The following is a 16,300-nucleotide window of genomic DNA, read 5'->3' as shown; positions in this document are numbered from 1 at the left end:
TGCTCAAATACCTGGCCCATCTCATCCTTTAGGTCCAGCCTGGACCACCTCCTCAGCTGGCCTCCCCTGACCACTCTATTTGACCAGGTCTCTGTTAATTTCTTCTATTTCGTCTACAGCTGTGTTTGCAGCGCCAGGCACGATGCTCAATGAATCTTTATTACGGCAATGACTGAATTACTGAGCATACAACTTTTGAATGGAGAGCTGAATAAACCGAGGTTGAGGGACACAGAAACACATTTTCAAGCCTGAATCTCTGGCTAAGAATTTAAGTGTTACTAGCAGCTGCTAATGGTATTTAAGGAGAGAGTGATTTGCTCTGAAAAAAGAGGTCCATGAGATCAAGCATTCTTGGATAGAATTCAGGGGAGGTCTGTAAACTTGAAAGAGAAAAAGAATGACCTGTTTATTTTCATTAACCTTTAAATGAAATGTAGCATTTCCTTCCATTAGAACGGACGCCAAATTCACAGTAGAATTGGCAGTGCCTGTGACTCTGTCACCAACAGAAACTGTAGGTATTTTCGTATCATGTTATCTTATTGTTTCACGAATCAATAACGTTTCTATTTCACACATTTAAAAATATTTGGGGAGCTCTACTTTAATAGAAGTGGTTTCCTTTATAATCCTATGGCTTTGATAACTGTATTTAAAAATATTATTCTGAGAAGGGTCCATAGATTCACCAGATTGGCACAAAAATTGTTAGGAAGTTCTGCTGGTGAACAAGGAAAGCGCCAGGGCCAGGGAACGGACAGGTCAAAAGGGCAGTTCCCGCAGCCACCTGGGAAGAAACACAAGCGCAGAGCCCGGGCAGGACCTTGGACTGCAGTCCAGGGTCTGGACTTGAGATTTATTTCTAAAGAGGAGGTCCTTCAGGGGTATGCACTGGGGTGGCGAGTGTGGGCAGATCTCTCTGACTGCTGCATTCATTTCCTCTCTGAAGCTCATTTGTAAGCTGAGGACAGCCCACATCTTGTTTATCCAGGGTCCCTGGCAGCCCGTGTGGTGCCTGGCACAGAGCAGGCAGCCGCGAATGTTCTTGACTTCGTATTATTTTTTCCAAATGGGAATATATCTTTATTGTGAATGTTTATTGAATTGAAATTGTCACAGCTGACGAAGAGACCCGGCCAGCTGAGGCCACCCGTGTGTGGGGGGGTGACACAGATGAGAGCAACGCCCCCCTTGTGCACAGCACGTTTTCCAGGGTTGTTCTGTGTCCGCATCTTGCCCATCACATGGGTAACAACCATCGTGGGGCCCCATCCCAGTTCCTGAGCACTGAGCAGGCGGTGGGCACATTGCTAGGTAACTTGTTCAGCTGCACTGATGTGAGAGAGCCGCAGCCCCGCACTAAGCCCACTTCACTGCAGGCGGCCCCGCCCTTACCCTGGTACGCCATGCACGTCTCGATGACATCCAGGGTGGGCTCATCCTCGCAGAGGTCATAGGGCATGTTCCCATCGGAGTTGACAGCAAGTAAGTCGGCCCCACTGCAGAGAGAGGGCCAGGGTGAGGGCCAGCTTTGTGCGCAGAGGGTTGGTCTGGTTGCCTCTACCATCCAGCCTCTCACTCCCACCCCACTATGCACCCCAACCTCCACAACCCGACCACGGTGCAGCCCAGCAAGGACAGCATCTCCAGGATCTCAGGGGCCCCAGGTGGGAAGGGGCCAAAATCCCAGGAGAGCTGTGCCAGCAGACTTCCCCCAGCTTCCCGCTCTGTTGAACCAGCAGGCAGGCACTTGGGCACAGATGTCAAATAAGAAAATACAACATTAATGGCAGCAGCACTGCTTCCTAGGCATCTGCTTAGAGCCAGGCTTGATCTAAGCTCTTTACACTCATCATTTGATATAATCCTCGTTAACAGTCTTCTTGGTTCAGTATTATTGGCCCCATCTCATGCAAGGGAAACAAAGGCTCAGACAGGTTCAGTCACTTGTCTGAGGTCACACAGCCAGGACGTGGGAGGGTCAAGACTCAAACCTGGCCCTTTCATGGGCCAGCTCTTTTCACTTCTCCTTGTAACCTCAGCTATCCCCTACCTCCTCCTCTAAGTCCCTGCCCAAAAGGCTGACCAGGATAGGGACAGGACAGAGCCTTGGGGCTCCATGGCAGAATCTGCCTTTTGGGCCACTGGTTCCTATGTGCATGGTTCTGGGATGCCCTGCGGCAGAATCACCCGGGCACCACTGAAATAAAATGCAGCTTCCTGGGCTCCACTCTGGACCTCCTGAAACAGAGTCTCTCGGGGGTGGGGTGGGTGGGGTTGAGGATTACGTATTTTAAACCCATGATTCCGGTGCACACCGGTGCCGGAGACCCACTGTACCAGGCTGGCACCGCTCCCTTCTCCTCTCGCACCATCCCAGATTGGACTGTGGCCACCTGATGCTCCTGTAGACTTAACTGCACCCAGGTTCTCATCGGAGGTGTGGGCATGGGCCACCTGCCAGTCCTTTGGCCTAACAGCCCTCCACTGTGACCTCTCTGAGCTCCTGTGTGCCCTTGGGTAAGCTCTTCCACCCCTCTGAGCCAGGGCAGCATCTCTATCCCCCCAGTATCCACCTGATGGGCCCTGGCTGCTCTGCTGAGACCCCTGCCAAAGGTCACCTGCACTCGGCCACTATTCCTGAATCCTTACACTCAGATGTTCTCCTGGGACCCCAACCCATGGGTCTCTCTCCGTCTTGGCTCTGGTACTGAAATCACCTGATTTCCTGGTGGTTCCTCAGAACTTTAGCATCTCTGAGTGCTCTGTGCCCAGCACAGGGCTTGGCCCAGCTTGAGTGCCCTCCCATCACTAGATGAATTCAATTAAATACGCTTGAAATTTAATGGTACCTTTTCTGTGTGTTTATAGAAACTAAGCAGACTAGAAGGAATTTCAGCATGGGAGAAGACTGTCAGAGCTCTATAGAGGGAAATGGCCTTATTCCTGGGAAAGGCATTGTTACGTGGTGTCCCCCAAAGCACGTTCTGCCCCAGAGAAATGCAGGTGGACATGATTTGGCGGGGGGGGGGGGGGGGCGGGCAGAGCCAAGGAAGTATGCTTGCTTTTTTTTTTATAGCAAGAAAAGCAAAAATGGCAACGACACATAAGCATGGAGGAGATGAATTCAGGCTCATAGGGACAGACAGAGAAAAAGAGATTGAAAAAAGAAAATGATACCCTGATACAAAGACAGATGAAGACACTACAAGAAAACTACAGGCTGATATCCCTTATGAACACTGATGCAAAAGTCCTCAAGAAAATACTAGCAGGGACTTCCCAGGTGGTGCAGTGGTTAAGAACCTGCCTGCCAATGTAGGGGACACAGGTTCGTACCCTGGTCCAGGAAGATCCTACATGCCTCGGAGCAACTAAGCCTGCTAGCCACAACTACTGAGCCCGTGTGCCACAACTACTGAGCCCGTATCCTGCAATTACTGAAGCCCGCACACCTAGAGCCCATGCTCCGCAACAAGAGAAGCCACTGCAATGAGAAGCCGGCGCACCGCAACGAAGAGTAGCCCCCGCTCGCCCCAACTAGAGAAAGCCTGTTCGCAGCAGTGAAGACCCAACACAGCCAAAAAAAAAACCCAAAAAACAAAAACCAGCAAACCAAATTCAGCAGCCTATTGGAAGGATTATACACTGTAACCAAATGGGATGTATGCCTGTAACACAAGGATGGTAAATTTTTTTTAATAAATTTATTTATTTATTTTTGGCTGCATTGGGTCTTCATTGCTGCACGTGGACTTTCTCTAGTTGCGGCAAGCAGGGGCTACTCTTCATTGCAGAGCGCGGGCTTCTCACTGCGGTGGCTTCTCTTGCTGAGGAGCACAGGCTCTCGGCGCGCAGGCTTAGTAGTTGTGGCCCATGGGCTTAGTTGCTCCATAGCATGTGGGATCTTCCTGGACCAGGGCTCGAACCCATGTCCTCTGAGGATTCGAGGACTGAGGATTCTTAACTACTGCACCACCAAGGAAGTCCCAAGGATGGTAAATTTTATGTTAGGTATATTTTACCCAATAATATCGGTAGAAAGAAAGAGAATGAAAGGAAAGACAGAGAGAATTAAGAGAGACACAGTGGAAAAGACAGAGTGATACCAAGGAAGAAAGAGACAGAGATGGAGAGAAAACGAGAGAGGAAGACACAGGGATGGAAAGGGAATGTGGTGAAAAAGAGAAGGAGTGGCAGGCAACAAACGAGACAGAAAAAAAAGAGAGAGAGGAGATGAAAGTAAAAAAAAAAAAAAAAATAGAACTTGAAAAAAACCAAAGGCAGAGGGAAGGCTGTTCTTGGGGGAGAGAGGGGCACGTACTACTGAACGAGGATTTTCACCAGGTTGATGTGGCCGCAGGTGGCCGCGGCATGCAGGGGCGTCCACAGCTCGTTGTCCTTGGCGTTCACATTGGCACCGTGGGAAAGGAGCAACTTGACAATTTCCTCAAAGTTGTCAATGCAGCACTGCAAGGTGGACACAGGCAGGGTCAGCTCCCGGCAGGGCCCTGGGTCGTGACGAGGGCACACCAAGTTCCCCCTCGAGAGGCCACAAGAAGGACAGCAGAGCCAATCTGCCTGAGTTTGAATCCAGCTCCATTACGTACATGCTGTGTGATTTTGGGCAAGCCACTTAACCTTTCTGAGTCTGTTTCCTTGTGAGTAAGTTAATAATATACGAGATAAAAATACAAAGACAATCTAAAAATAAAGTCATCTATAAGATGTTTTGCAAATGTTGGTGGAATGGGATGAAATTTGGAATGAGGCTTTAGAACCTTTTCTTTTTAATTTCAGAAGGCTTCCTTCCAACAAAACTGTACGGAGAACTCTAACTTAGATAACCAATCGATTCAAGCAGGGCTGCTCGCGCTGAAGCAGGGGCATGTGTTGGTTGGGTGGGGATGGGGGTGATGGGGGAGACCCTCCTTGACAGCAGTGACCTCCTAGATCACAGTTTGGAATCTCTGACTTAGGAATTTCTGACCCAGAAGCTAGTTCTTGGGGAAGTCCCAAGTAACCAAGCCTTGCCCCCGAAAACCAAGCTCTGTGTGAGGCTCTAAGGGGTCCTTAATACAGTCCCTAAGAGGAGACAGCCGTGTCCGTGCTTCTGCTTGTCCACACGTGGGGCAGCCCCCAGAGAGATGCAGGGCTCCAACAGCCATTGGAGCTCCCAAACTCCAGGGACGGAGGGTGAAAGATTCCAAGCGGACAGAGGGGCCTCACGCCAGGGCCATGAGCAGCGAAAAGGGAGGACAGGAAGTAGAAGACAGGAAACCACTTTACAGACTACAGGACGCATCCCAGGTGACCTCTGGAGAAGCCAGCAGGGGACAAAGTGCTCAGAACTGCCCATCCAGGGAAGCCCTTACCCCTCGGTGCAATGGGAGATGTTGCAGAGTTATACTCAGAGGAGCAGAACAGTCAAGCTTGCTTTTTAAAAAGTCCCTCCTCTGGCTGCATGTGGAGAAGAGATTGCGATCACAAGCTTTGCAGGGGAGAAGAGGCATGGTGAGGAACTATGCTGAAATCACCCATGTAAGGGATGATGGTGGTCCAACCTAGAGAAGTGACCGTAGGCCTGTGGAGAGGTGACTGGATGCCAACAGAAGGAGCAGGGGCACCTGTGGCAGCCCCAGGTGGGTGTGGGGATGGGGATGGAGATGGGGCGGCACCACGGCCTCCACCCCTATTCTCAGCAGAACCAGGGGCCAGTGCCAGAGGGACAGATGGGAAAGAAGCAGCCATTTGCACAGATGGTGCCAGGGACCCAGGTTCTCTTTCTGCACCAGCCGATCTGGGGTTGGCTGGCTCTGGGGGCATCTCTCCGGACAGCAGGGGCATGTGTGACCAAGTGGAGCTGGGTGTTGCCTCAGGTAGTCGGGAGAACCATGCAGTGACACAGCAACGCCGGCAGAGGGCACCCAAAGGCACCAGAGTGAGGCGTCGGGGAAAGGCGTGGGTCCCCAGGCTGTCACCGGGAGATGGGTTTGGGTTTGGGATGGCCCGGTCCATAGGAGGAGAAGCAGCCCAGCCCCTGGGATCGGGGGACAGGAGGGCCAGAGATCCCACCCTGAGGGCTGCAGAAAACATGAAGATGGGCGGGGCGGTGTGCGGCAGGGAGATTATGCATACAGAATTGCAGTTGTGTGAGAAGGATGCCCATGGGCTGGGCCAGTCTGTACCTGAGCAAGGGCTGGGTTGGGACCTGGATGCAGGAGTGCAATGGGGGCTGGTACGTGACGGAGCGGGCCGGCCTCCTCTCCTGCATTCCCCAAGGTGGGCAATGACACCTGGCATTGGATGACTCCTCCCACCCCGTCACTTCCCACGTCCAATCTATCACCAGGTGTGGATTCCATCTCCTGCATCGCTGTCCCCATCCCCACTGCCTCGGCTGAGGCTTCCCTGTCACTCTCCTTCCACACACCTCAGCCAGAGAGAGCTTCTTTGTTAATCCAGCCACGTTGCTCTCAGTTTACAACCCTCTGAAAGGCTCCCTGTTGCCAAGAGCAGAAAACCCACAGAAAGCTCTTCTTACTGTGCTCCTTCTTTGTATTGGAGCAGTAGTGACAATAATGATGACACCTGTAACAACAGCCCCAGCAAGAGCAGTAATAATACGTCACATTGTCAATAATAAGAGCTAATGCTTTTTGAGGAGTTACTAGGGCCACGCATCTTGCTGGCCATGCATTGCCTCATTGGATCCTCAGAACAACACTTCCAGGGCTCCACAGCCATGTGGGGCTAGAGGCTACCATACCGGACAGTGTCGTTACACAGAACATTCCATCACCGTAAAGGTTCTATTGGACAGTGCTGCCCTGAACTCAGTTTCCTGAGCTGTAAAATGGGGATAATAATATTTCAAAGAGTTGCTGTGACGATCAAACCACACTTCACATAAGTGAAGTGGCTTTGCCGAGAAGTGAACATGTGACAAATTTTAATGCTAATAATAACTAGTATTTACCCAGTGTCAAGTGATGCGTATAGGGTTTTTATGTGTATTTATTTAATCCTCACAGCAACCCAACGAGATGGATACTTGTTATTCCTCTTTTACAGATGAGGAAAGTGAGGCACAGAGAGCTTAAATAACTTGCCCAAGGTCACACAGCTAGAATTTGTGGATGCATGAAGCCCTGCGGGACAGGAAGAGAAGCCGAGAGGACACATGGGGAGCCCCTGGGTTGATGGCTGAGGGTGGAGACTTGTCCCCAGGGCTCATGGGTAGGGGGATGGCCAGTCTCTGCCCACCCTTCCTGCCCTCAGAGGGAGACGGAGAGGCTCTCCCCAGCCCAGGGTTCCAGTTGCCTGGCCTCCCACTCGCCAGGCTGCATTCAAGTCCACCTGATCAAAAACTTGGTCCAGAGCACAGGGGGGCTCAGCGTGCTCACTCGTTAACTCAGCACACACATATTGAGCACTATTGTATGCCAGCATGGGGAGTAAGACTGGGATACACCGATGAGAAAGAGACACGGGCTCTGCTCTTGTGCCGCGCAGAGTCTGGGTAACGGGAGACCAGCATTAAACAGTCATGCTAATGGATGACATGACAAAGGGATGCTCAGAAGAAAGGATATGGATATAACAGCAGAGCTCTCAGGCTCTTGCTGTGCACGCACCCGAGCGCTGCGCGCAGTGCGACGGGGAGCAGTACCGTGCGTGCAAGGGACCGAAAAGTCAAGTGGCTGGAGGCCAGGCAGCCAGAAAACATGGTGGGCTCAGCAGGGGCACAGGGGATTTCCTCACCCCCAGCGTTATGGAAAGACACCAGAGCACTTTGAGTAGCATCAGCAAATGTTGGGTCTGAGCATCCCTGCAGCCACTGCTTGGAGGATGAATCAGGAGCAGTGCTGCCTGAATGCTGGGGACTAGATAGGGGGCTGCTGCAGCATCCAGGTGACAAATGACAGCCAGAGCAGCCCCTCCCCAGCCAAAGGGGCCTGGGCCCATCTCGCTGCGCTAAAAACGATGTGATAGCACATGATTCCTGGCCAGAGTTCATGGCTGTGTGACCTGAGGAAGGTCACATAAGCCCCCTGTCAATCACTTTTGTCGTGGGGGTGGATGGATGCCTTGGTGGGTGTGAACAAATGTGCTTCGGAAACTGTCAAGCTCCAGACAAACTTGCTTTGTTTGTCAAACCCTTTGCCAGGCAGTGAGGACGCAGCGTACAAAGGCTCCCTGTCCGCGGAGGCTGTGTGTGTGCCGTGCATGTGGGCACGGGGCTCTGTGGGCGTGTCTGTAACAGACACACTCGTCTCCAAAGCAGACAAGAGCCTTTCAGATGTGGTAGCTGCGGCTCCCCTCCCGCTCCTCCCTGAGGGCTCTGGGCAGGAAAAAGCAGGGAGATGGGGTACCTGTCCAGGTAGACAGCAGGGAACCAGGGGCCCCAGCGGGTCCTTACCTGGTGCAGGGCTGTGAGTCCATCCTCGTTACACAAATCAGGGCTGACCTTATTCTTCAGGAAGTAGCGCACTGCAACAGAGGGGACAGGAGTGACTGTTCTGTCACACTTCAGGTGTGCAGGGATGCGGGGGACCCAGGTAAGACCCTCTCTCCCCCAGGTCCTGACACAAACAGTCTTGTTTACTTCTTACAACATGGGTGAGAGGTAAGTATCAAGACCTCCCCATTTCACAGATGAGGAAACTGAGGCACAGAACACAGATCTCTTGTCCAGGATTTCCAAGAGGTGGAGAGCACTGCCTGTCTTACTCTGCATAATAATGACAGGAGCTAACGGTTATTGAGCACTTCCTGTGCGCCAGGCACAGAGCTAAGCGATTTACATTTGTTGTCTAGAGGGAGAACATTCTAGTCACTGAAAGCATACACTCTGGTGTCCAATGGCTTGGGTTCAAATGTAAGTGCTGTTTTTATTGGCTGTGCAACCTCAGTCAAGACACTTCCCTCTGGGGCTTCCCTGGTGGTGCAGTGGTTGAGAATCCGCCTGCCAATGCAGGGGACACAGGTTCGAGCCCTGGTCTGGGAAGATCCCACATGCCGCGGAGCAACTAAGCCCATGCGCCACAACTACTGAGCCTGCGCTCTAGAGCCCACGAGCCACAGCTACTGAACCTGTGTGCAGCTACTGAAGCCCGTGCACCTAGAGCTCGTGCTCTGCAACAAGAGAAGACACCGCAATGAGAAGCCCGTGCACTGCAATGAAGAGTAGCCCCTGCTCGCCGCAACTAGAGAAAGCCCATGCAGAGCAACGAAGACCCAATGCAGCCAAAAATAAATAAATAAACAAAAATAAATTTATATATATATAAAAAAGACACTTCCCTCTCTGTGCCTCAGTTTTCTATTCTATAAAATGGGGATGATGTTAATCCCACCTCACCAGGACATCATGTGGAATAACTGAGGTGAGCTGTGGCAGGGTTTTAGCATGGTGTCTGGCACATGGTTTGAGCATCAGCACTTGTTGTGGAGGTTGTTATTATTTTTATTAACACTGCAGGTCCCTGCACCCATAAGTGCCAAATGTCTCTGCTTTGGCCCTACTGAGCCTTGAGGTTTTTAAGCAGAGGCTTTAACTGCCCTCCATCCTGAGACCTTTGTCTAATGTGTGTGTGTGTGTGTGTGTGTGTGTGTGTGTGTGTGTGTGTGTGTGTGTGTGTTTTCAGGGATGGTGGGAGGGGGGAGGGAGCTGGGGCGTGGGAGGGCAAAGAGAACTCTAGCCACTTGCTTAGGACCCTCTTGCTTAGGACCACTTGCTTAGGACCACTCCCTCCCCTTTTCCAAGGGGACCCTCCCTCCTTCTCCATCCTCCCCAACCCATTCAAGCCCTAGTTCCCATCCTGGACCCAAGGGCAAAGGGAAAGAGGGAGGGTCAGCACACACATACTGGTAGTACATCATCATATCAATATATTCAAGTCCACCTGCTCAGAAACTTGGGCCAGAGCACAGGGAGTCTTCAGTGCGTTCATTCATGAAGTCAGTACACACATATTAGGCACCTACCGTATGTCAGCCTGCGGAATGATGCTGGGATACACCAAGGAGCGAGAGGCATGGGCTCTGCCCTCGTGTGGCTCAGAGTCTGGGCAGCAGGAGACCGACATCAAACGAGCGAACCCACCAGCCCTGCAGGCCCCTTCCAGCCAGCAGCAGGAGCCCCTGCCATGGCCTCCAAGCTTTAGGATACCCGTCTCTGGCCAGCCTCCAGCTGCACAGCTCCCATGGGGTGAGGTGCCCATGGAGTCCATTAAAGCCCATGGTTCCTCTCCTGGCCCATCTTACCCTTCCCTGTTCAAATGTCTCCAAGCCCGAAGGTAGGGCCTGCACAGGTCTCTTCCCCAGATCCACCTTCCCAAGTGTGGACCATGCAGTGGGAAAATACACCTCTAGGCTGCAGGGGTGACCAAGGGGTGGCCGTTTGCAGAGCAAATGGAGGAACTTGACTACACAAGCTGGCTTGTGTGTGAGGCCCTCATGACGCCAGGAACTGAGGCCTGGGTCCTGCAAATGGGAGAAGCAGGCTGGGCCTGGCCCCTCTGAGCCCCTCCCACTCCCACCCAGTTTGGCTTCCTCAAAGCACGAGCCAAACTGCACAGCCCCTGATGCCCACTGGGGGTGCTATCTCCACACTACAGCCCACCACCCACGCAATGGGGCAGGGACGCAGTGGTTTCCTCCTAGATTTGCCTCTGCTGTGGAGGAACAAACTCGAGTGACCTGTGAACGGCGGAGGGAAGGCCATCCATTCTGCAGGCCGAATACCTGCTCGGCACCCCCAGCGAGTGCTGGGGAAGAAGGTGAGGTCTCTGGAGCAGTGGGGATGGGGGCCGTCTTCATTAGTCCCAGCTCCCGGACCCAAAGCCCCAGTGGCATCCTTGGCCTGAGTGTGAACAGAGGCCCCTGTGAAGGGGTGGTTAAGGCCTCCACCCAGCGTCCTGGCAAGAGGTGACATCTCCGGCAGACTTGCCCTAGATGCTTTCATTGCTGCTGGGGGTCAGAGTGACAGGAGTTTACACCAGATACAGTCAGGGCCTCTGGAACCACTAGCCACATCTAGCTCACATGGCTTTCAAATGTTAACTCATAAAAATTCAAAATTCACTTCCTCAGTCGCTCTGGCCACATTTCAAGTGGTCAACAGACACAGGTGGCTACCATATTAGAAAGTGCAGAAATAGAACATTTCCATCTTCACGGAAATTTCTATTGGACAGTGCTGCTCTGGGGCATTATACATGGAAATTAGCCCCATCGCCAAGAGCTAAAACCCTTCTGTGGCACTCCGTTGCTCTGGGAACAACGTCCAAAACTCTTACTATGGCATAGAAGGTCTGCACGATGTGTTCCCTGCCTGCAGACCTCCATCTTGCACAATTCCAGGGGGAACCATTCACACTGTGGTCTGTGAGACTGGCACCCCCCAGCCCAGGGCAGAGCAGTGCACAGCTTGCTCAGCTGTACACAGGACTCCTAACCTACCTACCTCTCCAGTCTCACTTCTTAAACTCCAAACACCTTCCACAATGGTCTTTTGTCAGCTACGGAGTCACCATACTTCCTTTGGCCTCTGAGTTTTGCATAGCCTGTTCCCATTGCCTGGAAGACGCAATCATCCACCCATCCACCCACCCATCCACCCATCCATCCACCCGTCCACCCTCATCCAAGCATCCATCCAGTCTTCCACCCATCCACCAACCATCTATCCACCCACATCCATGCATCCATCTCTAATACACACACACACACACACCTGTCTCACTCCTCATCCTGTACATCTCCCCTCAAACTCTCCAGACGAAGGCACTCCCCCTGGTCTGCATGCCCTGAGCTTCTATACATCTCATGTATAGCCTTATCACAACCGTAATTAAGTAACAATTTGAGTAATTATGGTAGACTTTGGGTCTGCCTCTGTAGGGCAGGACAGTGACCTGGCACTTACTGCTCTTTCCTTAAGGCCTGGCACATGGTAAATCCTCAACAACCTTTCCAGGACCCTGACCTAGTTGGCAGACCCTTAGCTCAGTCCAAGTACACAGCTTCTCCATCTCCGAGCACAGCAGACCACCCTGTAGTGCTGACCCGTATGGCTCGCATCTGGAGTATGCAGTGCTGCCGGCAGTGTCCTCCTACCAGGATGGACGGTAGCTGTTCTCAGCCTCAAGGCCATGTTTGAAGACTGTGGCCCAGCCTGTCCACGGGCTGGTGGGGTTGTCCTGGGCCTGACAGCTGACCTTTGGGAGAGTGGAAGTGACCATGATGTCCCTGTGCAGGATGGGTTTCTGGAAGGTTCTCCTTTGGGGGTGGGTGGTGGACCAGGCTTCTGGTCCAGGAGACACTCTTTGAGGCAAAAATGGAGCATCAGATGCCAAAAGCATCCTTTGTGTGCAGTAATTATCGGGGTGTTCTCCGCGTGGCACGGGAGCCCGTGTGCAGTAATTATCGGGGTGTTCTCCACATGGCACGGGAGCCTAAAACATGTAATTACTTCAATGTTGGGCAGTTATTTTCAGCCCAAGAGGTAGGACAAGTCATCCTCATCTCTAAGGAGCCATCGATAGTCACGAGCCAAGGCCCCCTCCGTGGTTCTACTAACGCTTTAGCTGGGAGCCTGGCTCTGGACACAACTCATTGGAGCAAAGACCCCACCACCCAGGGCCTGGCCAGGTTTTCCTGCCTCTGGGGTTCAGCAAGAAAAATGATTCTTCTATCTACAGTGTGTTCTTACTGGACGCCTCCTATGTGCCCAGGTACATGCAGAACCACTTTCTTTCATGGGTTCATGTCTAATTATTCCTCTTACGGAGAACAGGAGACAGAGGGTCAGGGAAGTGCAGCTCACAGCCACGTGCAACCGAGTGGAGGAAATCAGACCCTCTGATTTCTAAGCCCAGGCTCTTAGCCACAAGGCTGCTCTGTTCTGTCCCTGAGGCGAGGAATGCGAACCAGCATTGCTGGAGTAACCAGAGCCGGGCTGAGAGCTGGTATGGGGAGGAGGGGGAAAGGAGAGTGGACAGAGTGACCTCTGCCCTGCAAGCATCAGAGGCCCTCGCGTCCCAGGCCAAGCCTCTTCTTGCAGACAGAAGGGCTCAGGGACCCACAACCAGGACAGAAGAAACATGGCAGCCCCGGGGTCATGGTCAGACATCTCAGGGGCCAAATTAAACACAAAGTTGCCTTCTCTCACTCCCTCCTTAAAACCCTCTGGTGGTTCCACATTGCTCTTAGAATAGAGTTCAAAATCCTTCCTTGGCCTTCACTGGGGTCAGCAAACTATGGTGCAAGGGCCATATCTGGCAGGCAGCCTGGTTCCATAAATTAAAATTTCTTGGAACACATCCGCACTCATTGATTTACATATTGCCCGTGAATGCTTTTACCCTACAACACCAGAGTTGAGTACTTACAGCAGAGATGTATGGCCCGCACAACCTAAAATATTTACTATCTGGCCTTTTACAGAAAAGATTTGATGACCCTGGTCTTCACGGTCCTGCATGGTGTGGTCCACCTACAGGGCTACCACCTTGCACAATTCTGGGGGACACTGTTCTCAACATAGTCTATGGGAATGGCTAGCTCTGGAGTTGTGCAGTGTGCAGCCTGGTCAACCTGACCAGGCCATCCTATGTTCCTAGCCCTCCAGGTTCTTCTCTTGCTCTCCAAGCACCTTGCACAATGGAGGTAACTGGCTTAGGGGGATCTGAGGGTTGGCTGGGGCTCAGAGAGGACAAAGACAAGAAGGGCATGCTCTCCTCTCCAGCTGGGCATGTCCACCACTTCTCCTGATTGCCCACCCTCAGGTCTGCCCCCAAAGCACCAACACCAGGCTTGCCCATCAGTTTGTCCAAGTGACCCTCTGTCCTCACACATTTCTTTAGCTGTGGCTTTAGGCAAGTTATTCCTTCGCTCTGTGCCTCAGTGTCCTCATCTGTAAAATGGGGATCACAACAGCATCTTTTTTGTGGGGATGCTGTGAGGATTAAGTAAGACAATGCCTGAAAGATACTACTATCATTTATATTAAAAATAGGGCTTCCCTGGTGGCGCAGTGGTTGAGGGTCCGCCTGCCGATGCAGGGGACACGGGTTCGTGCCCCAGTCCGGGAAGATCCCACATGCCACAGAGCGGCTGGGCCCGTGAGCCATGGCCGCTGAGCCTGTGCATCCGGAGCCTGTGCTCAGCAATGGGAGAGGCCACAGCAGTGAGAGGCCCACGTACCGCAAAATAAATAAATAAATATAAAAAACAACCACTGAGCTCCTGCCGGGTCCCACCCTGTGCTGGGTGCTGGAGATGTAATCATGGATATCTTGCATTTCTCAAGAGCCCTTGACCTGGTCCTAAAAGACAGAGGTCATCTCTCTCCAGGGAGCTCCGAGCATCTGCTGGCTCAAGGACCACAGTGAGGCCACAGCCAATGTCCCCACCACCCCCCGTGAAGGCAAGACCCCTCTGCGATGGCAAAGAGGTGGCTCCCGCCCTCCCCTCATGTATTCCTGCTCCTGGCGCCAAGCCCGTCGCTCCACCCACAACTCCCTGGCAATCTGGCTGGAATCTGGGCCAAGCAGGCCCATCTGTTCCCCTCCGTCTCCAGCTGTAGCGAGCGAGGCTGAACTGGCCCATCTCGGCAGGAAGCTGGTGGCGGCTGCCTTTGGGGAGAAATCACTGCTGACAAGCTTGTGTTTTCTTTGCCACCTGACCCACTCCACCCCACAGAGCAGAACGCCTGACCTCGGGCTGGTGAGTGACGTGCAACCACAGGTGTGGGTCCTGCTCCTGCCCTGGGGGATCAGGGACAGCAAGGCAGAGGTGTCTGCTTACTGGAGGCGGACCTTGGACAACCTACATCTGCTGGGGGCGCCCTGGGGCTGAGCTGCTGTCGCCTGGCCACATGACTTCCACAATCACGTTCACAGGACACCCACTCACCAAGCCCTCCTCCCTTCCCATCTCGCTTCCTTTCCCACCCAACACCCAGGAATGAAGCCTCATCCTCCCACTACCTCCTAGGTGCTGACCTAGGAGGTCAGATCTAGTTCTGACCCTCCACACCCCTACTTTGTCCCTCCCTCCAAACCCCACTCCCTGAAACCCTCACCAATTCAGTCACACTGGTTTCTTCCATTTCTTAAAGCAAAACGAAACAAAAACTGAACTCCTCAGGGCCTTTACACACAGTTTCCTGCACCTAGAGCCCTCTTTCTTCCCATACTTGGGCCAGCAAACTCCTCTTCTTCCTTCCAATTCCAGCTGAAATGTCACCTCCTCTGAGAGGCCTTCCGTGATCTTAATCGAGTTGCCTGAGTTATTCTCTCCCATAAAAGCCTGCATTTCTGCTTCACAGTAGCTCCTACGGCAATTTATAATTATAGGGTCATTAGTTAGCATATATTAATTATATAGTGATTTGTTTAGTTTTGGGGGCTCCATGAGGGCAGGGAGCCCCATCGACTGGTATCCCCAGTGTCTAGCATGGAGGCTGGCTCAGAGCAGGGGGTCAAGAAATATCTATTGCAGTGAGAGCACCTGAAATCTACTCTCTTAGCAAATTTCTAGTACTCAATACAGCACCATTATTAACTATAATCATCACGCTTCACATCAGGTCTATAGATGTATTCAACCTACATAATGGCAACTTTGTACCCTTTAACCAACTTTGTACCCTTTAACCCCCAAAAAAGTAACTATATGAGGAGATGGATATGCTAATTAGCTTGACTATACTAATCAGGTAAACATCACATTGTGTACCTTAAATATGTACAATTTTTTTAAAATTTATTTTCATTTATTTATTTTTGGCTGTGTTGCGTCTTCGTTGCTGTGCGGGCTTTCTCTAGTTGCGGAGAGCGGGGGCTACTCTTTGTTGCAGTGCGGGGGCTTCTCATTGCAGTGGCTTCTCTTGTTGCAGAGCACGGGCTCTAGGCACGTGGGCTTCGGTAGTTGCGGCATGTGGGCTCAGTAGTTGTGGCTCACAGGCTCTAGAGCGCAGGCTCAGTAGTCGTGGCGCACGGGATTAGTTGCTCCACGGCATGTGGGATCTTCCTGGACCAGGGCTCGAACCCATGTCCCCTGCATTGGCAGGTGGATTCCCAACCACTGCGCCACCAGGGAAGCCCAAATATATACAATTTTTATTTTAAAAAATCTATTGTGTGAATGAACAAAGGCAGGAAGGAATGGAGGGAATGCGCAATGCTCTGGGGGCCCACAAGGCTGCTTGTTCAGGGGGGCCTTGGGACGGTGGGACATGGTCTCTCCCTGGGGACACATGCATAGTCCTGCAGACACAACACAAAGA

The 16,300-nt window shown here is 52.2% G+C and overlaps 1 protein-coding gene across 2 annotated transcripts in view; it reads right to left on the bottom strand.

Moving 5' to 3' along the window:
• PPP1R16B (protein phosphatase 1 regulatory subunit 16B) overlaps nt 1–16,300 on the bottom strand; it is a 72,718-nt gene that overhangs the window by 13,779 nt on the left and 42,639 nt on the right. For both annotated transcript variants that reach the window (XM_082670841.1, XM_082670842.1), the window contains exons 2-4: nt 8,426–8,496; nt 4,328–4,473; nt 1,399–1,502 (exon numbers count right to left, since the gene is read on the bottom strand). In XM_082670841.1, coding sequence (XP_082526967.1) covers nt 1,399–1,502; nt 4,328–4,473; nt 8,426–8,496 — 321 coding nt within the window. The remainder of the gene's footprint in view (nt 1–1,398; nt 1,503–4,327; nt 4,474–8,425; nt 8,497–16,300) is intronic.

Source organism: Grampus griseus (assembly GCF_964374135.1).
Source record: "Grampus griseus genome assembly, chromosome: 14".
In the NCBI taxonomy this organism is placed as follows: Eukaryota; Metazoa; Chordata; class Mammalia; order Artiodactyla; family Delphinidae; genus Grampus; species Grampus griseus.
The sequence above is the reverse complement of the archived record's forward strand: the minus strand, read 5'-3'. Positions and strand labels throughout refer to the sequence as shown.